General features: G+C 37.5%; 2 protein-coding genes across 2 annotated transcripts; both read left to right on the top strand.

Moving 5' to 3' along the window:
- The first annotated feature begins 11095 nt into the window (after positions 1-11095).
- On the top strand, positions 11096-11563 carry LOC114263088 (uncharacterized). The gene has a single exon (XM_028203586.2). The coding sequence runs from the start codon at positions 11096-11098 to the stop codon at positions 11561-11563; it is 468 nt and encodes a 155-aa protein (XP_028059387.2).
- Positions 11564-19490: 7927 nt separating this feature from the next.
- On the top strand, positions 19491-20449 carry LOC114263092 (zinc finger BED domain-containing protein DAYSLEEPER-like). Its single transcript, XM_082916187.1, has 4 exons — positions 19491-19690; positions 19835-20081; positions 20263-20331; positions 20444-20449. Exons 1-4 carry the CDS (start codon positions 19491-19493, stop codon positions 20447-20449), a joined length of 522 nt encoding a protein of 173 aa, XP_082772313.1.
- Positions 20450-24930: the final 4481 nt, after the last annotated feature.

The following is a 24930-nucleotide window of genomic DNA, read 5'->3' as shown; positions in this document are numbered from 1 at the left end:
CTTTGCTCAAGACAGTGCAAGGAACTACATTTTGAAGCTTAACCTGTCTCTGTGCCGTGTCTTCTGTGCGTAGCACTCGAATATGTGCAAGGTGTATCCTTTTCGTATTCTTTTTGTATCTTGCAAAGGTTCGAAAACTACTTCAAATACGTTGCACTGTTATGCATGTCTGTATGCGTTGTAGCGCTCACTAACCGTTGCATTGTTATGCATGTCTACACGCGTTGTAACGCGCACAACTTGCATTGATATGCACTGCTCATTTGCATTGTCATGCATTTCAAAAGACGCGCGTTGTCGCGCATTCAAGTTCATTTGCATTGTCGTGCATTTCAAAAGACGTGCATTGTCACGTATTCAAGTTCATTTGCATTGTCATGCATCTCAAAAGACGTGCGTTGTCACGCAATTTGACTTCATTTGCATTGTCGTGCATTCCAATAGTATGCATCGTCATGCATTTCAATAAGTCATACACTGTCATACACTTCAATTACACGCATTGGCTTTCATCTACATTTCAGTTCATGCATTGTCATGCATTTCCATTTATGCATTGCTATGCGTGTCTCTCAACGGCATTGTCATGCATCTCAAATTACACGCATTGTCATGCATGTTTCCTACCACGCATTGTCATGTGCACCTCATTTGCATTGTTATGCATTTCAATTACACGCATTGTCGTGCATTTTAATTCCATGCATTGTCATGCATTCTCGTTCATGCATTGTCATGCGTGTCTCACTTTGCATTGTCATGCATTTCTCTAACTTGCATCGTCATGCATTCCTCCCATCCACCCGCGTTGTTTCGCATTCTTGGATTGCATTGTCTTGCATCCTCCCATCCACCCGCGTTGTTTCACATTCTTAGGTTGCATTGTCTTGCATCCTCCCGTCCACCTGCGTTGTTTCGGATTCTTAGGTTGCATTGTCTTGTATCCTCCCGTCCACCCGCGTTGTTTCGCATTCGTAGGTTTCATTGTCTTGCATCCTCCCATCCACCCAGGTTGTGTCGCATTCTTAGGTTGCATTGTCTTGCATCCTCCCGTCCACCCGCGTTGTTTCGCATTCTTAGGTTGCATTGTCTTGCATCCTCCCGTCCACCCGCGTTGTTTCGCATTCTTAGGTTACATTGTCTTGCATCCTCCCGTCCACCCGCGTTGTTTCGCATTCTTAGGTTGCATTGTCTTGCATCCTTCCGCACACACATTGCATGCGTTGTCGCGTTATGCTTTACTTATATGTGTTCAAGTTTCTATACACATTGCATGCGTTGTCAGGTTATGCTTTACTTATATGTGTTCTAGTTTCTACACACATTGCATGCGTTGTCGTGTTATGCTTTACTTATATGTGTTCAAGTTCCTATACACATTGCATGTGTTGTCGCGTTATGCTTTACTTATATGTGCTCAAGTTCCTTTATTTTCACACATTGTACATGTTGTCGCATGTGCTTTACTTACATGTGTATACTCTTCCTCACCTCCACACATTGTACACGTTGTCACGTGTACTTTACTTATATGTGTATGTGCCTTCATAGCATTGTTATGTCTATTTCAAATTGCATTGTTATGCACACACCCGGGTTGCGTTGTTATGTACCCCTTCCATCTGCATTGTCATGCACCCTCTTACTCGCGTTGTCACGCACTTTTCACTTGCATTGCTATACATGTATCTAACGATATTTTACCTGTTAAGTTCTCTTTCTTTTTCAGGCACGATATTGTATGTACGGTTCATTTGAGGCTGGCACAACCAGACAAACCGAACAGGAACGATATTGTATGTGTGGTTTATTCGAAACTGGCACGACCAGACGAACCGCACAGGTATTATATTCTCTGCGTGAAACGTAGCGAGAATTACATAATTCTCTTACATCCTTTCTGCATTGTAATGTAGTTTGGTTTTCGGCTTGCTTAAAACTGTTGCATTTATTGTATGTATTTGCTTCGTTACAGCTCTCTTTGCATGATCATAAGTTATGCTCGGCTCCATGCATTGTTCTTGCATTTTGCCTCAGCCTTCGGGCGCATATCTTTATCTATAGCTTGTATGCTTTGTCCAAGTCTTCGGCCTTGTCAAAAATGGGTCGTCTCTGGGATTTGACATTCACTCCCATCATTGTTATGACTTTCGAGTTCTATCAAAGAGGGGCAACTGTAGACACCCCATTTTTGACCGTCCTCAAGACTTGGACGTCATCGTTTGAACACTCAGTGATCATCCATGTTCGTGTTCGTTTTGAGTTCTCGGAGGTCTCGGCTACGCACCTTGCCTTAGGATCTCTCGACTTCCTTGCTTTGTGTTTGGTTTTGCACCAAACACTTGTGTTTTTGCTTTTGAGGGTGGGAAATAGCTTGTTGGCCATCCCCATACCTCACCGGCCATGGCTCGAAGCCACCAGCCCTGTTTTGTTGCTACCGGCCATTGGCTATGGCCGGTCGACACTCTGTCTGGTCGGTCGACCAATGTTTTGGTCAATTTGTCATTTTTGGCTGGCCGACCACTGTTCATCCTCTTTTGGCAGATATTTTGTGCCAGCTATGATAGCTGGCACCCACAATTAACTCTCTCTTGCTTAGCTTGTTTTGTAAGCTTTGCAAGATTGGAATTCCTATAAAGGGAGGGCTTCTCCTCCCTCAAGGGTTCCAAAATAGTTCCAGAGGTCTGATATTAGGGTTAGTGAAGTCCTATATCTATCTATCTCTATATCTCCCTCTCCCTTTTGATTTGTGTGTGTATAAGGTTGTTTTGTTCTTAGTTTTGCACTAAGACACCTAGTATTACACTATACCTTGGTTGCTGAGGTGCCAAAGGGTTGTTCTTGGAGTTTTTGAGCTGGTTTTGACCTAAGGAAGCTGCTGAAACTCTCTTCTTGAAGAAGGTCTTCAAGGGTAAGAAACTTACTCCTTTATTCCCCATTTTTGCAAAAGCTTTTAACCTATCTTGCATCTATTTTTAAGCTTAGTGTGTAACTGAGAAAAGTTCTGTTTTTACTTGCTTTTGATCTTTGTTTAAGGTCTCTTTGGTGTTTGGGGTTGTTTACCCCCTCTTAGGCCTTGTTTGGTCTCATTTTGTGCCTCTTTTTGTAAGCTTCGGGACCATCTTGTATTGGTCTTCCCACCACTGAAATCCATAGGGATTTCAGTGGTGGGGATGATGTTTTGAGATCCTAAGAAGGAGAGGGTCATCCCCTCTCCTTGTTGCCTTCAATATTTGTCATTTTTGCCTCATGTGTGAGCATCTTGTTTAAGTTCATGATGGCCATGTCTTAGCTGGTACTTGTGGTTGTTTTGCCATGTTATATCTCTGTTTCAAGTTGGTTTAGACACACTATGCATGCTTTGCATACTTGCCTCGTAACGCCATGAAATTGCCTTAACATGCTTTGTGCTTTGAGCCTTGTTTTTAGCATAATTTTGGCTTAGCTTTGTGAAGCTTATATGCATGTTTTAGTGTGCTTGAGGTCTGACTTTGGTTATTTGGGTCGTCCATGACTTGCTTTGTATAGCTACCATGCAATCTCCCTTATAGGCCTTGAGTGTTGGCCTCTCTAGCATGCTCTCCTTGCATCATTTCAGTGGTTTCGCACCACTTATCATGTCATTTCAGTCCATATGGTATGCTTGTATGCTTGCATTTGATAATCCTTTGATGCTTTAAAAGGTTGATGTCTTATGTTCCATGTTTGGACCATTATGTATGCTTCCATGTGTAGGCCATTTAGATGCCATCTAAGTGTGTTTTGGGCCTTGTCTCGACCTACATTAGGACTGTTTTTAGTCCCCTCGACCCTTTGGGACTCGCCTTGCATAGCCATGGTTTGATCGCATAGGTTAGCCTTAGGCCTTGGGCTTGGTTGCATGCTATGCTTGCCTTGTTTAATTGGTTTGGCACCTTTTCTAATATGATTTCAGAGCTTGCTATGCTTGCCATATGTCCATGTTCATCCCTTTTAAGTGTGCTTAAAAGTTGCCTCTTTATGCTTAAGCGTTGGACCATGTGTGCATGCATGTTTGTATGTGACTTTGTCCCTTGTCTCTTAGCATCTTGGCCACTGTTTTGAACCTATTAGAGAGTTGTCCATCTTGGTGTAAGTCCATCCTTCGCATGTTGTTGCATGCTCGCCTTGCGTGTTGTTGCATACTTGGCATATCGTATGTTGTCGCATGCTTGAATCGCATTGCATTTGGCATGCATTTTCTTTGTTAAGTTGCCTTACATGCTTCCATGCTAAGTCCCCTTTACATGTTGTTGCATGTTTGTCGTTAGCATGGTTGTTACATACCTCGCATGCTTGTTTGCTTAGGTTGTGTGCCTAGTACACATTGCTTGTTTGCATGTTCATGTTGCATACTTAGCTTGCATGCTTAAGATGCATAACATTGTGCATATCATGCATGCCTTGCCTTTTGATCAAGCATGATAGAGTTTGGGTCCTTTATGTGTTTTGTGTGCATTCCATTTGACATTGAAATTATACACTTTGGCCTCTTGGACCATCATGCATTGAAATACGTGATTGGTGGCCGAGGGTCAAGGACCAAACTCCCTTGAGTTCATAACATGATGGGGAGGTTGGTTGTGCAAACATTTGCTTTAAAATGCATTGCCACGCCTTGTCTGTCCTCTGCTGCTGTCAAAACAGGATTCTGTAGGAAGATATGGTCGACCGACCATTTTCAGTGCCGATCGACCAATAATGGATGGCCAGTGGCATCATATATGGTCGATGACCACTTTACCATGGCCGGTGACCATTCCTCTTGGTCGGTGACCTTTCACAGTGATCAGGGAGTGATTCTGAAGCATCATTGGGACTTGTGCAGTCTTCAGAGATGCAGAGCAGTGTAAACAGAGACAACTTGTGCATGGTGGTGGATTCCCGAGCGGAGCCGAGCATGCATGCATTGGACTCTCTTCCCGAGGCTATTTTACGCTTTACTAGCTTAGTTAATTTGCTTAACTAGTTAAGTGGTCTCTAACTATTTAATTAGCTTGTTAGTTAATTAAATTTGTATTATTCTTTCGGTCCCTCCGAGAGAGGGCGAATTGTGTAATAAGCGTGCGTGTGTGTGATGCATGTCTTCCAACCCCCACTTCTTTCTCCCCTTTTACTTACCTGCTTTTGATGGTTAGTATTAGGACATGTTTTGATTAGCATACTTATGATAGCATGTTTGCATCCATTCATTTGTATTACAAGCACCAGGCTCGGCGCATCATACTAATTGCATAGTATTTCAAATCCAACTTGAATACATGTTATCTATTGCATTTCACATGCCATCCATAGATTAGCCGAGCCTATTCTAGCTGCATTTTGCCTGCAATGCATTAGCCATCTTAACATGGACTTAGATCATACATTTGATTACTAACATGTTCCTTGTTTTGGCTTGGAATACTAGGTGAGTGTTTATGCTTTAGCATCCTTGCATGTGTGTGAGTGTTGTCATGATAGCTTGATTACTATGAGGCTATCTGCTTACGTGATATAACTGCTTGAATGCTTCTAGGTGAAGGGTAGGTTGCTTGAATTGGGATGATTCGTCGAAACCCGTGTTTTAGCCTACTTGTGAGTAGCAAATTTCAAATCCATTCTCAAAACAAACGGGCACGCGATGCTTTGTTCCGAATTAAGCAATCTAGTCTATACTTGTATGTTGTGTACATCACATAGTAATTCTAGGCTAATAACTGGTTTAAGAGCACATAATGTTTTCAAAACTCGATATCATGCTTAGTACAGGCCGATCTTTGGATCGGGGGAGCGGAGGTGCTCATAGTTGACCTTCCCCAATCGTACCCATGTTCCCAAGCCGAGGCAACTTTGGTGATGACGGATACGTGGCCTTAGGCAACGAGTCAGGGTTTCCTAAATTCCCCCAAAACAAAATATTTAGGTAGCGACTCTGTTTCTGGCAAAGCAGTCCATGTTTGGCACTTCTTTCTGAAAATATGTTTTCCAAAAATGATTTGTCGGACTTGGACTCTTTGGTGATTTATCAGTCTTGCATTGCACTTTGTGAGATCAGATTAAGAACCGTGACAATTTGAGTCCGAACTGTAGCATGAGGCCCACGGGCGCGTCTACACCCAGTCAACCCACATTCATTTATTTTAAGCTCAATAAACTCTTAGAAATCAGCACTTGGTGGAGCACAATCCTTTAGGAAAAAGGGGCTGACCTGGAGTGATGGAAAGCCTAACAACCAACAATGGTTAGTAGGAACAAGTTATAAAAAGGGAAGCAAACAGTACAATGGAGGTATGCAAACACTTCTACCTGAACCTCACTAAGATAATCCTGCACCTTTACCTATTTTTGTCACTAACTTAGGCATCAGAGGGTCCGAAGCTACTCTAGCCACCCCCCTTTACCTTTATCCAAGTGTTTTTTCAAGTTGGAAACTGAGCTATCTCTGCTGCATCGCCACAACCCAAGTGATTTGATTTTTACTCACCACAATAACTATAATCATATTCCGCCAATATAATAATAGAAACAACCCTTCCATTAACTACTCCACATAAATCAATTGTTAATTATAATATTGTTTATTTGTTTGTTTATTTGTTTTTTTTTTTTTCCCTCGAGCAGAGGCACAAATCAAAAAATATTATAAAAAAAAAAACTAATTTGAATATAAGAGCAAGAAATATATTTAAAAAAAAAAACTTATTCTACAACATTGTAAAACATATAATATACATTTATTTTATTTTTATTTTATAATTGGAGAGTATTTTGAACTTTTATCTCCTTAATTTCTCTATTTTTCAAAATCAAAAAAAGAAAATTATCTATTTTTCGATTTTTTTTTTTAATCACAAGTCTCAATAGTCTCTCATACAATAAACATACAATCAAAGATCCCTAAGATTTGCAAATAAATTAATTTATTTTTTATATCCAAACTTATGATTTAAGATTAATCAGGATTAGATTAGATTCCCAAACCAACAGACGCTGAAAGAAGCTTCATTGACAAGAAATTTGGAATCTGACAAATATTTATGTTCTGTTACAGGTTGGTCACAAAAATAAAGGAATAAAATAAAATAAAAATGGAACACTTTTTCATAAATTCTTTTTTACCTACTTATGTTTCATTTAGTTCATATTATTTTCTTATATTTCAATAAGTCCTATGGGTGACATAGTTACTAAAATGCCCCTAATAATATTCACTTTTACAGTATGAATGTTTCGTGATGTGAATGTTAACATGTCAATGTGAATGTTCACACTGTTAATGTGAACATTCACACGTCAATGTAAATATTCACATTGTAAAATATGAATGTTCACATCACCAAATTGCTAACCGTTCAAAAAAATATTTGTAAGGATAGAAATGTCCATAAAATACTTTAAATATGAGAATTAGAATTTGACAGATCAAATATTCAAATAATAGGACTTATTCAAATACAAAAATATTTTATGAACTAATTGGGATACAAACACTTAAAAATGATTTTCTAATAAATCTCCCAGTAAAAATACACACAACTTTGGCTACTTTTAATATGGTTCTACCTTTCTTACCGTCAGTGATTAGACTAGAGAGTGTTGTTGGGTTTGTAGGGACTCATCACTGGTCTTGTTTCGATAATCCGAACCGTTCAATGTGTAGAACGCGTCAAGTACTATATACTTGTAAAAAAATCACATTGATCAGATATTGATAGTTATCTCATCGGATCAGATTTTTGTCAACCATTTATTTTTTACCATCCTTTTTTTTTATATACAAAATTGATTTGATCACGTATTTATCAATATCTGATCAATGTGATATTTTAAAAGTATATATTACTCGCCGAGTTCTACATATTGAACGGTTTGAATTATCAAAACAGGACACGTAGTGAGCACCCACAAATCTAATAACACCTTCTAATCCGATCATAAACAGGAGAAAGCCAGCCCCTTTTAATATACTCTTTCTTTTATAAGTAGTTTTTTTTTTTTTTTGATAGTTTCTTTTTTTTTCTTCTCAATTATTCAGTTTCTCATTGTAGCCTGTCGGTACCATCTACCGAGGACTTTTGTCAATAGAAAAATTATACTCATGTTCCGAAATGTTTTTATCAAAAATATACTCATTTTCTATTATTTGATTACATAAAAAGTAAGTAAAATATTTTTTAAAAAAGATATTCTTGTGTTACTTTTTCAAAAATGACATACCTTTTAAAATTTCGTAAATCAATTTTTACAAAGTTAACTTTCACTCACTACCTTTTCAACATATTTAGCATTTTTAAATAAATACTCAACTCACTAAAAAGTCATAAATGACACTTTATTGAATCAAAATTTCTTTTTTAGGCAATAAAATATTTTTGTTTCAAATATCAACCAAAAGTTGAAAACTAAAAATAAAAATATTTTTTTCTTTGTAAAATTTACAAAAAAAATATTTTACAAATAGAACCTAAATATTAGGGAGCTCCAATCGACAATTGTGCCGTTATTGAGCTTTAAAATCTTTTTCATTAAGGGTTAGCAAATATATATATATATATATATATGGGAAAATTACTATGTAATCCCATGTAGGAGATCTATTTCCCTTCTAATCCCACTATATTTTTAATAGACTAATAGGTTCACAGTTTTTTAAGTTTTGTACCCGGAGGTCCCGTTTTTTATTTTCTTATTTTTTAAATGACTGTATTACCCTTTGATTTGAGATATATATATGTGAAAAATCAAATATTCGCCTCTACGATCTCGATCTTTCTCCGTTATGCCAATCTCTTTGTGTTGTGAGGTCAATCTCGTTGTGCTGTGAGGTGGATCTGGTTGTGCGATCTGAATCTCTATGTATAGGCGATCTCTATGTATACTCTGTGTGTGTGCGCGCGTGTGTGTGTGTGTGTGTCTGTGTCTGTGTGTGTCTGTGTCTCACTTTGTCTCTATCTGTCGATACATATATGTATGTATATATATAGATAAGAAAATTTGCGTGATATCTGGTTTGTGTTTGGCAATGTTGTTATAGTTCTTTATTTTGTGATAAACTTTGTCTGTTTGATACTTATTTTGTGATTTTTGTATGTAATATAGTGTAATGATTTTGATTTTGTTGATTTTGTTTGTTGTATAGTGTAATGTGTTTTGAAGTTGTAGTTTGGAATTGTGAATTCTGAAGTTTTGATACTGATATGTTGTAACTGTCTAATTTTGCAGTTTGAAATTGTGAATTGTGAAGTGTTGATACTGATATGTTGTAACTGTATAATTTTGCAGTTTGGAATCTATGAACAATTGTTTGCTGGTTTATGATTTTGTAGTATGGAGGGGTATTTCATATTAATGTGCAAATACAGTAATTCTTGTGCTGCTATTAAGATTAGTGAGGGATGTAGTTATCATGAAGTTGTTGAGAAAATATCTGTGAAGTTCAAGGAGTTGAGTGTTAGTAACTTTTGTTTGTTTTTCTCTATTCCTAGATATTCTAATTGTATTGTTGAATGTGATGATGATTTGGAGAATATGTCAATTGTAGGTTGTAGTGGTTCTCATGTTGTTGGTGTTGTTGTGGGTGATAGAAGAATTGTGGAGGTTGATGATAATTCTTCTAGAATTGATTCTGTAATTTGTGAGAGTTCTTTGGTTAACGATTGTGATGATTTTGGTGGTTTGTTGCCTAGTTTATATCCAGAACTAGAGAGAGTTTTGTTTTTTAGTTGGAAGAGGATTATACACAGTGTTGGTCAAGAATTTGAAAGTGGAGTGCCGGCGTTCCGCATTTTATTGGCTAAGTATTTAGTTGAGTGTGGTTTTGCAACGAATTATTTGAAGAACGATACAACAAGAGTAACTGCTGAATGTATGATGAAGTAGTCTACGAGTTGTAAATGGTTTGTGCATGGAAAGGTGTTGATGAATTCCAGTATTTTTTTTTATTATGAAGTTGGATAATGTGCATACTTGTGGGGTTGTTGCTCATAGATCTTGTAGCAAAATGGTTGGTTCTAGACTTGTATCTGATATTGTGCATAATGATATTAGTGATAATTCGTTGACTCGTCCTATTGAAGTTAAAAAAAAATTGAAGAAGCAATATGGTATAAATGGGTTGATAAGACAAGAGGTGGATTGTTTGGTGATTTTGTAACTTCTTTTGACCAACTTCGATGGTACCTTGAGATGGGTATGATAATGAATCCTGGAAGTGTGTTTGAATTAGATGTGGATGAAAGTAGTGGGTGTTTTCGAAGGTTGTTTGTGGCATTTCATGGATGTTTGAATGGCTTTTAATTTTGTCATCTATTGTTGTTTGTTGATGGTACATTTTTCAAGGAGCGTTACAAGGGGCATTTTCTTGCAGCAACATCAAAGGATGGTAATCAAGGTATGTATTTATTTGCAGTTAGTATAGCTTTGGTTTGTCTGTGTGTTTTGGTAGTTGGTGGATTTTGGTTTCTGTTATTGTATTGTGAGTCTGCTAATTTTTACAGTTTCATGTTATTTCGTTTTCAGACCTGTTAATTTTTGGCTTTTGCGATTGTTGACGCTGAAAATCAAGATAACTGGATGTGGTTTTTAAGTCAGTTGTTAAAGGCTGTTAGTTTAGGCCAGAGATTGACCTTTGTTTCTGACTGTCAACATGGATTGCTAGATGCTCTTTCAGTGATTTTTCCAATGCACATCATGCATATTGCTTGAACTATTTGAAGCGAAATTTGATTGACAAATTGGTGGGACTTCGTACTAACTATAAGCTGACTTTGATGAAAATATTAGTTAAATGTGCTTATGCGCCAACTGTTGCTTCTTTCCAACATTATATGGAGAAATTGAGGCGTATTGCTAGGAATGGTAGAGTTGATAGTATGTTGGATGGTTGCAAAATGATAAGTGGGCCAATGCATCTTTTAGAGGGAAACGATATGGTGAGATGTCATCTAATGCTGCCGAGTCTTACAATAATTGGATTGGTGGGGCTCGTGAGTTGCCTATTACTTATATGGTTGATATGATTAGGGTTCAAATCATGACTCAATTGTCTAATAGAAGAGCTAAATTTAAAAGATGAACTACCAAATTGTGTCCAGTTATGGAAAAGAAGTTGGTGGACTCTTTGAAGCTAACTAAGTCTTGGGATGTGATTGTTGCTAGTGATACTATGCTTGAGGTTCATTCTTCTATTTCTTTTTATGTTGATATTGGTAGAAGGACTTGTTCTTGCCATGAATGGCAATTGAATAGTTTTCCTTGTTGTCATGTTGTGCATGCTTTGTGTAGTGGTGCTAGAGATGTGTACGATTTCATTGATCCTTTTTTTCATGTGGATTGTTTTAGAGAGTCGTACAAGGAATCTGTTTATCTAGTGCCTTCAAGTGAGAGATTTGACTTTGATGGTGTCGGTAATTCGATTATCAAACCTCCTATAACGAAGAAGCAGCCCGGGCGGAACAAGAAGAAGATGATACCTTCTAAGGGTGAGAATGTGAAGCAAATCAAGTGTGGGAGGTGCTTGAAATATGGGAATCACAATAAGAAGACGTGCAAGGCTTCTATTTGAGGCCGTAGTCTATTATTTTGGATTTGTATTTGAAGTTGAGGAATTATGATAATAAAATGTGATACTTGGTATTATGGAAGTAATGAATAAAGTTGGTTGCATTCTTTTTTGATGTGTTCTTTAGTTATTGAAGTTGTTTTGTAACTGTTTTGTTTTGTTTTGAAGATTTGGTTGGTTTTATTTTTGTGGAATGCTGAGAAGGTTGTTGAAAATTTCTTATTGAAACTGTATAATCTTGAAATGCAGTTTTACTACATGATATATTTATTTCATATTTCGTAGTGACAAAACTGTAAAATTTTGCAATTTTATTTTCAATTTTGAAATGCAGTTCATCTATTTGTTGAGTCATGAAATTGGATGTATAATTGTATAGCATAATTTTTGTTTGAGTAATGAAACTGCATAATTTTTCAATTTTAAGAATTATGAGAAACAACCTGATGAAAATGCATAATTTTGCAATTTTAAGAATTATTAAAAACAACCTGATGAAACTGCATATTTTTGCAGTTTGAAGAATTATTAGAAACAACATTTCCTGTATGAAAATATATGCAACCACAAATGTGACGACAATAATAAGTAGAAGAACACAAACAAGAATAATAAACATAAGAAGAAGAAGAACAACAACAATAATAACAAGAAGAAAAGCAACAACAACATCAATGACAACAATCATTCTCACCATGATAACCACAAGAAGATTAATTCCCAAAAGCATAAAAAGTACTTGTCACATGTAGAAAAAAAAAGTATAAAAATATGTTCATTTGAGTATTTGTATTGTCAAGAAGTTTGTTCATTGTTTCTATGGTTTGGTATGTTTTGTCAACATTTGGTAATGCTCGAGTTTCCAAGATCGGTTCTTATCATTGAGGAATTGACTGATGATTTCTACTCGAAATTTGACCCACTCAGTTGGTCAAAGTGATTTCTGCATAAGTTGCCAGTTGATATATTGGTTGATAACATTGCAAACGGCGATTGCACAATCATTCTTGCAAATTTTTAGATGAAGTTAATTAGTTAGGTAAAATTGCAAAATTTAGTATATTGGAACATTAGTTATTGAGTTTGTATCTTACGAGTGTGGGGTTTGTTGTGGGCATTCCTCAATTGATGCAATTACTGTCTCGCACTCTTGAAATAATAACATGTTTCCTTGATTGCTGAATAATGCTTTATTCCGTCTCAGTTGATGTTGTTGCTACAAAATAGTTAGTTGGTATTTTTGTTAGTTATAGTGATGGGCTAAGATGTTTTGAAAGGAATGAAACTAAGTAGAAAATTTTATTTAACTTATAATTTCCTTTGCAATTTCAAAGTGCTTGTTGTAGCAATCTTTTGCTGGCCTCAAAGAGTCATAGTGCCTCCATATCCCATCAGCATTGTCAAAGACCACAATTGTCCAATGGTTGTCGTGGTTGATTAGGAAATGGATATATCTGTTTTTCATTGCTTCTGGAAAATGGTTGTCCATCATTTTTTCTCTCAGTGCCTGATCTTGGTTTTGTAGTGGAGTCTGTAATTTATATATGTTATAAAAGGATGTAGTAAGACATGTTAAGAAAGTAGAAAATTTTGTAGTTTGAATAATATTGAAAGGCATGTTAATAGTTTTGCTTACATTGATGAGTGTTAAGAAAATGTAAGATCTTCCCACGTATGGATTTCTTGCAAACGCTAGATCATGTTTCTCAAATTCTTCAATTGATGGTTGGAATGCTAATTTCATTTCTGTGAAGGCTTCAATGACCTGAAACATGTTATATACGAGAATGTGTTAGGTTTGTGGAATAGGTTATTGAATATGAACATAAACTGTAAAATTGTGCAATTGGAGACCTACATTCCTATATAAGGCTTCCCTGTTGGTCAATCTGCATATATCTGAAAAGTATATGCAATTTTCTTCGCTGCCAGACCATACGCAAGCACTTGATTGTGTGTTGTTGATGAGTTGAATTTGGTCTTGGTCTTTTTTGGATAGGCTATGCCAAACCTTGTTCGTTTTGCGGCATGAAATGACGAATGGCTTGTTGTGGCTTGATTCTTCTTCGAAATCATCATCACTTTACAATACTTGAACTTGTGTCTTCCCTTGATTGGCATCCTCTTTTGGCTTGGTTTCTATAGCGATCCCGGTTTTCCCTTCCTTTGTTTATTGTATTCCGGACTTGGTTCCGTGGTTATGTTGTTGTCTTATTCCCATTTTCATCATTTACTCTTTGTATTTGAGTCTTGAGGTATGTTGGGCGGGTTTGAAACAGGTTGGTTGTGTTTAGAAACCTAGAGTTGATGCCCAGATTTTTGCCCTCACACTTGAGCGGGCCCTTCGTCTTTGTTTCTCCGCTCGAGTGGGCGTTTTGACGCTCGAGCGTGATTTTTCATCTCTCGGCATTTTTGCTCTGCAAGTCGTCGTACGCTCGAGCGGGAGTTTTGATGCTCGAGCGGGCCCTTTGATTTTGTTCCTCGGCTCGAGCGGAGAGTCTAACGCTCAAGCGGGAACCATGGTCTGTAAAACTTCTGGAAGTGTGCATCCGGCGCTCCAGCGGCGCTTTTGACGCTCGAGAGTGAGTCTGTGTCTGACGCTCGAGTGGGAAGTTCCACGCTCGAGCGGGGCGACGTGTATATTAGTCCGAAGTTTGACTTTGTGGATCACTTTTTCAACTCCTTTTCTCTCTCTTACTTTTCAAAACCTCTATTGGAGAGCACCTCACTCTAAAACTCCAACTTCTCTCTAGGGTTTAATCTAGTAGGAGTGTTCTTCTACCCTTGGGCCTTTGTAAAAAGTGTTGATCTCGTTGTGGGCTACATTTTGATCCGGAAATCTTGGGATTTGGAGCATCTCGAAATTCTTCATCTTCTCCCTTTGAGCTCCGAATTTGAAGTAGGGATAACTCCTCATTTTTATGAGCTTCAACCTAAATGTTAAGCTTTTTGTATAAATGGTTTGATTTAGGAAGTTAGGGTTTGAGATGTGTTATATTGGAAAGAGGAGTTTTGTTCTTTTGATTCAAACATATGTGTTTTGGGTCTAAGAAGGAGGTTATTGATGTTGTTAATAATATTTAGACCTTTGGGTCAATGTTGAGGAAAGGGGAAAAATGCCATGTTTGGGTATATTTGGGTCATTAGTGTAATTAATGACATTTATTCGGAATATGAAATTGGGTGAAAATATTGAAATTGGCTCGTTATGAGGTAGAGTGGTGGAGTTGGATTCATTAATCACTCACCTTTGAAACTGTTGATAATTTATCTGTCGGTGCATTTATTATCTGTTTAGAAATAACTGCTTTGGGCTATCGGTGGAGGATAGTCTTAATTGTTGTAGACACTGCAAGATGATTAGGTGAATTAAAACTAATCAATTTGAGTATGTTATTGAGTATGACGGTTGGAACAATACAGCGAATATGTGTATTGATAGGTCATTGTATATGATGTGTATTTGAATACATGGGTACCGAATCCCGCAGATGAAATTTCCATAAAATGGCAATTTGAAAATAATTATACGTGGGTGCCGAATCCCGCGGATGAAATTTTCGTAATATGGCAATTTGAAAATAACTATACATGGGTGCCGCATCCTGCGGATGAAATTTTCGTAAAATGGCCACAAGAACATAATTATACATGGGCACCGAATCCCGCGGACGCAATTTTCGTAAAATGGCAGTTTGAAATATGGATGGCTTGAATTGTAGTCTCATTTAAGTTGTTTGGCCAGCATCTGAGCCGTGTTTATAAGTTGAGAATTGGATAAGTAAAGGATATTGGAACTGGATAGGGCTATGCAGCAGATCCACCGACCCGCCACACCCGGCCCGACCCCCAATGGATGGATGCGTGCCACGTGGCGGGTGGATGCGGGCCTGATTTATGACATTTTTCGGGTTCGGGTCGGGTGGTGGGTAATTTGCCATTTTAGCCACCAGACCCGACCCGACCACCATTTGCTTTTTTTTTTCTTTTCTTTTCTTTTTTTTTTTTTTTTTTTTTTTTTTTTTTTTTTTTTTTTTTCCGACTGATATATGCCTCATTTTCCCCTCTTTTCCTTTCTGATATGGACCTTGATCCTCCATTTGCCCTAATTTTCGAAGACAGCCATTCTCATTCTCTCTCTCTCTCTACCCTACCCATCGTCGGACGATCTACACGGCGTCGGCGATCATCTACACGGCGTCAGGGATCGATCTACACGGCGTTGACGATCAATGTACACTACTTACTGACTGAGGTATCTCTCTCTCTCTCTCTCTACTTTCCTCTTCTTCTCTTTTCTTCTCTTCTTCTGATCTGAGTCTAATCTGTTTTTTTTTTTTGGTTCCAGTTCTAAAACGAAATAGATGATTAGATTGATCGATCTACAATCTACTACACTTGCTGACTGTAACTGAGTTACTGAGGTACCTCTCTCTCTCTCTCTCTCTCTTCTTCTTCTTCTTCTTCTTCTTCTTCTCTTCTTCTGAATCTTAACTGTTTTTTTTTTTTTGGTTCTAGTTCTAAACTTCTAATCTTTTAGAGTCTAATCTATTATTATTATTTTGTTTTGTACCAGTTCAATTATCTCTTAAAATACTAACATAAATATAACAAATTTTATTATATAAATCAATAATTATCAAGATGAGATATAATATGGATTTGACTTAGGTCTGGTAAATAATTTTTTGATCTTGACAATATTAAAAGGGAGGAATAGGTTTAAAGTGAAGTTTTTATGTCAGAAAAATATCTCTAATACTTGAGTTAACTTTAATTGAGACTGTGGAAGTATGAGCAAAACATTTTAAGGTTAAACATTCTTTCAAACAATGAGACATAATTTACTGGTTTAAACAAGAAGAGTAATGAATTGTTTGAGATTACTTAGAAAAATTAACGAGATTTAAAAACATGTTCAAGTTTAGTGTATTTATCTTTCTAGTCAATCCCAAACAAGTTTCAATCAAGATGATTACTAACCGAGCTCTAACAACTAATTTTTATACAATTCTATAATTCATATAAACTTATCGATCCAAAATCAAAAGAAGAAAAAAGTTTAAAATATGTCCCAACTTAACTTGTTTTCAATTTTAAATAAGTGTTTAACAAGTGGAACATAAATGTAAGCTTGAGTAACTTGGTCTGTTTTACTACCCAAACAACTGGTTTACATTTTTTTGGGTGGGTAACTAGTTTACATTAACTTTCATGTAAGTATGGATGTTTTGGGGGGAAAAAAACACATCAATGGTTAGGGAGAGAATATTTGTTTTGGGATGAGAGAGAGAGAGAGAGAGAGAGAGAGAGAGAGAGAGAGAGAGAGAGATTTGACTTTAATACTATTGGATTAATTAATGAAGGTTAGCTCTCTATATGATGATAAAGAAATGATTAGAGGGTGGTCAGCAAACACATTCACAATTTGAACATATGTAATACTAAGCATTTTTAATTTTTTTTAGGAACATTTGTTAGAGCCTCTGTGTCACCCAAAACATGATCAAGAAAAGAAAACAAAAGTATATTGTTTTCTTGCTTTCTTGCTTTGTAAAAAAAAGACACAAAAGCATCTTGGTCAAACCTTATTCAAAATTCTGTTTGTGTCACCAAAATTGTTCTCTCTTCTCAAGTGTCTTCAACTGAAATGTGAGAAGAGCCATTATTGACTAAACCTTTTTTTTTTCTTCCTAATCACATCATTAGTTTAGTCATATTCTCAACCTTTCTTTGTCATATAATTTTAGTCTTACTTACCACAAATAAACATGATTATCACTTGGGCTCCACACTAATCATTTATTTGCAAGACAAAGCTTATATATCATATTTAATTAGAACTATATGTCTGCAAGTTCATGTGTGGTTTTCAACATTAAATTAAGATTTTTAAAATTAATTGTATGATCAAAACTGCACATTCTATATCTCTTTGCTTTAGAGCACCATTTGTGATGAGTACAATTATTCTATGAAATTATTTATATAAAACAGACTAACTTTTCAATATTTTCCATCACAACATGGCCTAACTAGTTCCTGCATATAGAAATTTAGCTCAATTATATATCAGAATGCTCCTTTCCATAGTAGATTGACAACATGTTTGAATGATAACAACCTGGAAAAAATATTTAACAATATGATTAAATCAAGAAAATTTAGCTCAATTATATATCAGAGTGCTCCTTTCCAATTAGTGAACATGACATATTGCCAATTACAGGTTACTGAAAATTACAAAGATTTGGCACTCTCAGATTATGCACGAGTAATTACTGAACATTTAAACTAATCTCATTTGTCAGTGAACTAATCTTACTTAGTGAACATTAGTTAGTTTAAACTTACTGATTCATCTTACTTAGTTTAAAATCTCATTAGTCAGTGAACATTAGTCAGTGCACTAATATCCTTCTTAGTTTAAACTAATCTCTTAGTTTTTCAAAAAGAGCATAGATTTGAAAAGCATATTTTGAATGATTTTTTATTAGTTGTTGGCAGTTTATTTGATAATCTTTTGGCCATGGATCCTCCAAGTGAAGAAACTTTTTTTGTGAGTCCTAATGTTGAGCCTGAATCATCTTCTATTGACCCCTCTACCCAATCTAATGCTCCTCCTCGTAGACCACCCTTGGCCAAAACTAGTAGTAATGGGAGAACAACATCAAAGGCTTGGGATCATTTTGAAAAGATTAAGGGCATTGATGGGAAAGATAGGGCTATGTGCAAGTATTGTAAGAAAGAATATATGGGAGGCTCTAAGAGTCATGGAACAAGTAATTTGTTAAGTCATTTGAAAAATTGTACAAAGTGTCCATATAGGGATACTCATGGGCAACAATCATTGGGATTTAAACCTAGAGAAGTTGGTGGGGAGGATGTTGTTGATGTTGTGGCTACGTCATTTTCTGTAGAAGTTGCTAGAAGGTATCTTGCGGAGATGATAGTAATAGATGAATTGCCCTTTAGATTTGTGGACGGGGTTGGTTTTAAGAGGTTTTGTAATGTCATGCAACCCAAGTTCAAGATTCCATCTCGATACACCGTTGCTAGGGACATTCTAGACATATACACCAATGAAAGGGAGAGGTTGAAAAAAATTGTGAAGGGGCGTAGAATTTGTTGTACCACGGACACATGGACTTCCATACAAAATATGTGTTATATGTGTCTAACTGCACATTTCATTGATGATGATTGGAAGTTACAAAAGAGGATCATAAATTTTTGTCAAGTTGAAGACCACAAAGGAGAAACTCTTGGTAAAAAAATTGAGGCACTTTTAAAGGAGTGGGAAATTGATGGCCTTTTTACCTTAACTGCGGATAATACGAGTTCCAATAATCTAACCATTAGATTCTTGAAAGGAACAACAAAATTGTGGAAGGGAACTATCTTGGGCCATGAATTTTTACATATGCGTTGTTGTGCGCATATTCTAAATCTTATTGTTAGTGATGGATTGAAGGATCTTGAGTCTTGTATAGCAAATGTGAGGCATGCAGTGAGGTGTGTGAGGTCTTCTCCAAACCGCCTTGACACTTTTAAAAAGTATGTGGAAAGTTTGAAAATTGAGAGTAAGAGCCTCTTGTGCCTGGATGTGCCAACACGGTGGAATTCAACATATCTTATGTTGGAGGCAGCAGAAAAATTTGAGAGTGCTTTTCAAAGAATGGGTGAGGAGGACTACAATTAGAAGCACTACTTTTTGGATAATGAAGGGGGTGAGAGGAGAGAGATGCCTACAGCCGAGGATTGGGATAATTGTAGGGTGTTTTTGAAATTTCTTAGAAGGTTCTACAGTGCCACAAAGAGATTTTCTGGGTCTTTATTTGTTACTTCAAACACATTCTACACTTAAATTTTTGTCATTGAAAATACGATTGGACAATTAATCAAAGACAATGATCCTATTTTGTCTTCAATGGCAAAGAAAATGAAAGAGAAGTTTGACAAGTATTGGGAAAATGGGGATAAAATCAATCTACTTTTGTATGTTGCGGTTGTGCTTGATCCTAGAAGAAAAATGACATACTTGCAATTTTGTTTTTCAACAATTTTTGGTGGAGATATGGTGAAAGTGAAAGAAATGTTAGACAAGGTTAAAAATTGTTTGGGCAAATTGTATGATCATTATGCCACACTTGAGCCAACAAATGTGCATGCCTCCAATGTAAATGAAAGAGTAGATATGGTGATAGATGAAAATGACCCACACTCTATTGTGAACTCTCAATTTAACTCATTTTTGGAGGGGTAATTTTGTAGTAGTGGGAGTATGTCGGAATTGGACAAGTACTTGGGTGATATTGAGAAAAGTGGGAATAATTCTCAATTTGATATCTTAGAGTGGTTGAAGGTTAATGCAACAAAGTATAAAGTATTATCACTTATAGCACGAGATGTGTTGGCGATGCCTATTTCCATTGTTGCTTCTGAGTCGGCTTTTAGTACAGGAGGTCGTATACTTGATCCATTTCGTAGTTCACTTGCTCCCAAGATGGTGGAGGTTCTTGTTTGTGCACAAAATTGGCTTCGAAGTAACATTCCAATATGCCTTAGACAAGCAATGAATGATATTGAAGAATTTGAACAACAATATGATTCGGGTAATACATTCAATGATTTATTTTGTATTATTCAAAATTCATTATTTTCACTTTACATGTTTTTCTTGTGTTATGTTTTATGTGTAGTTGTTTCAGAATCAAGTTCTTGTTCAAGCCCAAGTCCGGAACCTAATTTTATTGAAGTTTAATATCATGGTAAAATACCACTTCCCTTTGCTAAATGTTGTTAACATATGTTTATTTGTTTTAAGTTTAAGACTTTTTAGTGTTTTCCTTATTAAATAATTTCATTTTTTTTGTTATGCAGGTTTAGATGGTTCATTTCATGGTTTGGCTCAAGGAAATTAACGACTTTTTGCTTCTTTTTGGATGACTGTATTATTGTTTGGATGACTGTATTATTTTTTTTTTTTAAACTTTGGATGATTTTCAACTTCAATTTTGGATGACTGTAATGAATTATGTTTTTGCATTACCCACTAGAACATTGAACTTTGGATGCCCAGGAGAAGATAATGGAAATTGATAACATGTCATGTCTTATGAGGTTTGTTAAGTTGATGCTTTTTTGGAATTGTTGAAGTTTTCTTTGTGCTTATGGTTTTATTTTTGTGAGCAAGGGATTTTTGTTTTACTCATGTTCTGTTATTGACATCTCTTGTGAATAGATAAATAATTTTTTTTCCCCTTCTTTTTCTGGTGCATTTGAGAATAATTTTCTTAGATAATATATGCACTTTGGCCAGAGATTGGTTTTTGGCATTTGGTTTGGGCAGTCTTGAATTTCCAACAGAATCACATTTATTTGGAGAAGAAAAAGAAGCAACATTAGATATTGTAGGTGGGAGAGAATTGGAGAGCACTTGTGTTAATTGTTATATGTTATACTGGCAAGATGACATATAAAATAAAATAAATGTGGAGTTCAATAATATTACCCTCTGCTTATTATTTAGTGAATGGTATTGGATATCTTCTTCTTTTTCAAGATTCAATTTACAGTTTTAGACCTATCAAATTTATATATGTTTGTGTAATGTTTTCTGGTCTCACATCACATGTGAAGAAGATGAATGGCAGATTTGCTGCATATTGTTTTTGGCTCAAAGAAAACAGTCCTTTGGAAATTGATTTGTGTGTGGATTGCTAAAAGGTTTTGAGGTTCTTTGTTTTAAGGAAAATGATGTTCAAATTTAAACCAAATCAATTTGAATAGTGAAAAAGATAACGTGTCACTTTAACATTACAGAGTCTTATAGGCCCATACAATTCACCTTTTTTTATGAGAGTTTTAGTAATAGTCTATAAATAATTAATTAAGGCCCATAGAAATTTTGTCAAAAAATAAAATTTTGTTAAAAGAACACTGCCACTCAAACTCAAAGCACAGCGCAGCGTATCTATCTACCACTGAATATGATATTGAATATTCAATATACACACAAAACAACAAAGTGGGGTATATCAGTGATGTTTGTTAATTGAATTTTTTCCTGGGTTTTTTTTTTTTGTATGTTGAAAATTTGTAAAATTTCAAACCGCCAAACCAATTCGCATCCATCGGCTAATCCGCCAAATCCGCATCCGCCGGATTGGCGGACGAATGCGGATTGATTTTCACCAATCTGCCAAATTGGCGGACGGATGGCGGATTGGAGGTTTCGTGGCCGCAACCGATCCGCGCCCACCCCTAGAACTGGATTGTACCGTATGTTGGTTTTTATTAGTTAAATGTTTATCAAGTGCTAATGTTTTAGTTATTGTTCATATTATGTTTAGCATATCTCTACTGGGCATTGGCTCACCCTATATGGGACATCATTTTCAGGTACAGGTGTTATGCCACCTCCAAGGACGTAGCTTGGGAGGCTTGAGGCTGTCAGACTCCTTTTTGTTGTTTTTGTTGTATTACATGTATATCAAGCCAAGGGCTTATTTTGTGCAGAGTTAGTACTCTCGTTTTTGTAACCAAGTGTTGACTTGGAAAGTTGTAAGCCTATAGGGCATTTACTTTTGTTGTCAACATGTAATACCTTTTGTAAGAATACTCTGATGATTGTAATATGAAATCTCTTCAATTTATCGTGAATATATGTTATGATGGGTTTATTTTTGAGGGCGTTACAACTTGGTATCAGAGCGTACCGGGTTCGAATACTTTGGGTACGCGGGAAGTGACTAGTATCGCAATGGGTTCGTCTCGCTTGTTAGAGACTTATGTATGACATTATGTGTTTATTTGACAACATGTTTATGTGACTATTTGGGTATGGGATTTAGTTTCTAGGATGTTGATTGGATCCTTGGGTTTCTGTGAGTCTTGTTGGAAAAGTATTTGATCAATGCTGTTTCTAACTGGAACTCTAGTAACGCCTCGGGACTATCATTATCCAGAAATGAAATTCATAGGTGCTTGTGTGATTATGTGCTTATGTGGAATGAATTACAGTTGCCCATTGCATTAGAACGCGAGTGTTATAGCTTCGGCACATTTGTGAATGTGCTAATGTTCTTCGTTACCTTTATTAGGATGTCAGGACGAGGACTTGGTGGTAGGCGAGGTAGGTCTAGGAGGCAGGAGATGCCTATATCGGATGAGATTCCGGCGCAGCAGGAGGGTGTTGGTCAGGCCAATGTGGCCGAGCCAGTGGCGCAGCAGGCCATGGGCACCTTAGCCCGCGAGATAGCAGGAGCTATGAGGGAATCCTTGGGCATTCTCAGAGCTGAGAATTCAATTCAGGCCCAGGTTGTTGATGCAGGACCTTCCTTTCTGAAGAGGGAGTTCTTCTGGTCTAATCTGGATGAGTTTGTTGGGGATCCGAAAGAGCCACTTAAGGCTGATGAATGGTTGGAACAGATGACTAAAATGGTTGAGATGATTGGCATCGAAGACGGGGCATTGAAGGTGACCTTGGCATCTTTCCAGCTTAAGGAGGATGCGGATCGGTGGTGAAAGTTCATGAGGGGTCGTATTGGTGGCACATGGGAGGCCTTTGTAGATGCTTTCCAGGAGAAGTTCTTAGCCCCAGCTGTCAGGGAGAAGCTGAGGGACCAGTTTTGTCAGCTCAAGCAGTTGAGTTTATCAGTGGCCGAGTTTGAGGCTACATTTACTAGTTTATCCAGGTTCGCACCTGAGCTTGTGGCGTCTGAGGAACGCCGTTGTATCGAGTTCGAGAGGAAGTTGAGGCATGGCCTCAAGATAAGAGTTGGGCGTTCTATGATCCGGGAGTATGGGCGTCTTGTGGATGCCACGACCCATATGGAGACTATGATGTAAGAGGAGGATGAGAGACAGAGGGGCTCCAAGAGGAGTCAGGATGGTCAGGGGGACGGTAGGAGGCAGAGGGGTTGTAACCCTCAGCAGTTCCAGAGTGCTTTAGCGAGATCTACCTTTCCAGTGCCAAGTTCAGGTTCTGGGAGAGGCAGCCAGGGAGACTTTACCTGTTTCAAATGTGGTCAGCTGGGCCATAGTCTCCAGCTTGCCCGCAGAGGGGAGGAGGTCAATGAGCAGCTTCATTTTCAGCTCAACCACAGAGCCAGAGTCAGGGCAGAGGTCGGTCGTCCTCTTGTTACCAGTGTGGTCAGGCGGGGCACCTGAAGAGGTTCTGCCCACAGTTGGGTGGTACACCCGGTGCGTCTAGTTTGAGACAGACGTAGAGTTCGCAACCAGCACAGTCTGTTCAGGCCTCGAGGGCTAATCCGGAAGCTTCATCGTCTCAGTCTGTGCACCAATCTTTTGCTCCGAGAGGTGAGCAGGTAGATCACGGGCCTACAAGGCGTGTGTATGTTGTTACCACGCAAGATCTAGTACCGGCTCCATCTGTTGTGAGAGGTACCTTTTTGTTTTGCAACTTGGTTGCCAATGTATTGATTGATACGGGGGTATCTCATTCCTTTATATCTGCTGCATTTGCATCTGTTTTGGGGTTGGAGTTGGCACAGTTAGCATCTCCTATATGTGTTGTATCGCCTGTTGGGAGCGAATTGATTTTGAAACAAGGATGTAGAGGTTGTGACATAGAGGTCGCCGACCGCCGACTTCTATTTTCATTTGTAGTTATGGCTATGTCAGGTTTTGATGTGATTTTGGGTATGGACTGGTTATCGTCATACCGGGCAGTTATTGATTGTTACCGCCAGAGGGTCACTGTATGTACCGTGAGCGGGGATTGTTTCCATTTCTTGAGGGATCGGGTTGGTAGTGTGTTGCCACCGGTGTATAATCCGCAAGGACGGAGTGAGCTTAGTGGTCTTCTCGCTAGCCTTATGAGTAGTGAGTGTGATGAGACCGAGGTTGTGTTGCCGAGAGTGGTTTGCGAGTATTCGGATGTTTTTTCCGAGGACCTTGTTAGTTTACCACCTCATCGAGAGATTGAGTTCTCCATTGACTTAGTGCCTGGTACGACACCGATTTCCATGGCACCTTATCGTTTTGCCCCAGCCGAGTTGAGTGAGTTGAAGGTTCAACTCCAGGAGTTGCTAGATAAGGGTTTTGTTCACCCTAGTGTTTCACCGTGGGGAGCACTGGCCCTCTTTGCTAAAAAGAAAGATGGTGCCTTGAGACTTTGTATCGATTACCAGAAATTAAATTGGGCTACGGTTAAGAATAAGTACCCTATGCCTCATATTGATGATTTGTTTGACCAGTTGAAGGGGTCCCGTTGTTTCTCTAAGATAGATCTGAGATTGAGTTACCACCAGTTAAGGGTCAGGGAGGAGGATATTCCGAAGACGGCATTCCGTACGCGGTACGGCCACTATGAGTTTCTGGTGATGCCATTTGGGCTTACCAAT

This window comes from Camellia sinensis, chromosome 1 (genome assembly GCF_055761805.1).
Source record: "Camellia sinensis isolate YWXY chromosome 1, ASM5576180v1, whole genome shotgun sequence".
Taxonomy (NCBI): domain Eukaryota; kingdom Viridiplantae; phylum Streptophyta; class Magnoliopsida; order Ericales; family Theaceae; genus Camellia; species Camellia sinensis.
Note: the sequence above shows the minus strand (reverse complement) of the source record. Positions and strands in the feature narration are given on the sequence as shown.

Coding starts and splice junctions, on each gene's coding strand:
- LOC114263088 (XM_028203586.2), top strand. CDS start 11,096: ATGGAAAAGAAGTTGGTGGACTCTTTGAAGCTAACTAAGTCTTGGGAT.
- LOC114263092 (XM_082916187.1), top strand. CDS start 19,491: ATGGCAAAGAAAATGAAAGAGAAGTTTGACAAGTATTGGGAAAATGGG. Junction 19,691..19,834: donor AAAAATTGTTTGGGCAAATT/GTATGATCATTA, acceptor GTAATTTTGTAG/TAGTGGGAGTATGTCGGAAT. Junction 20,082..20,262: donor CCAAGATGGTGGAGGTTCTT/GTTTGTGCACAA, acceptor TTTTATGTGTAG/TTGTTTCAGAATCAAGTTCT.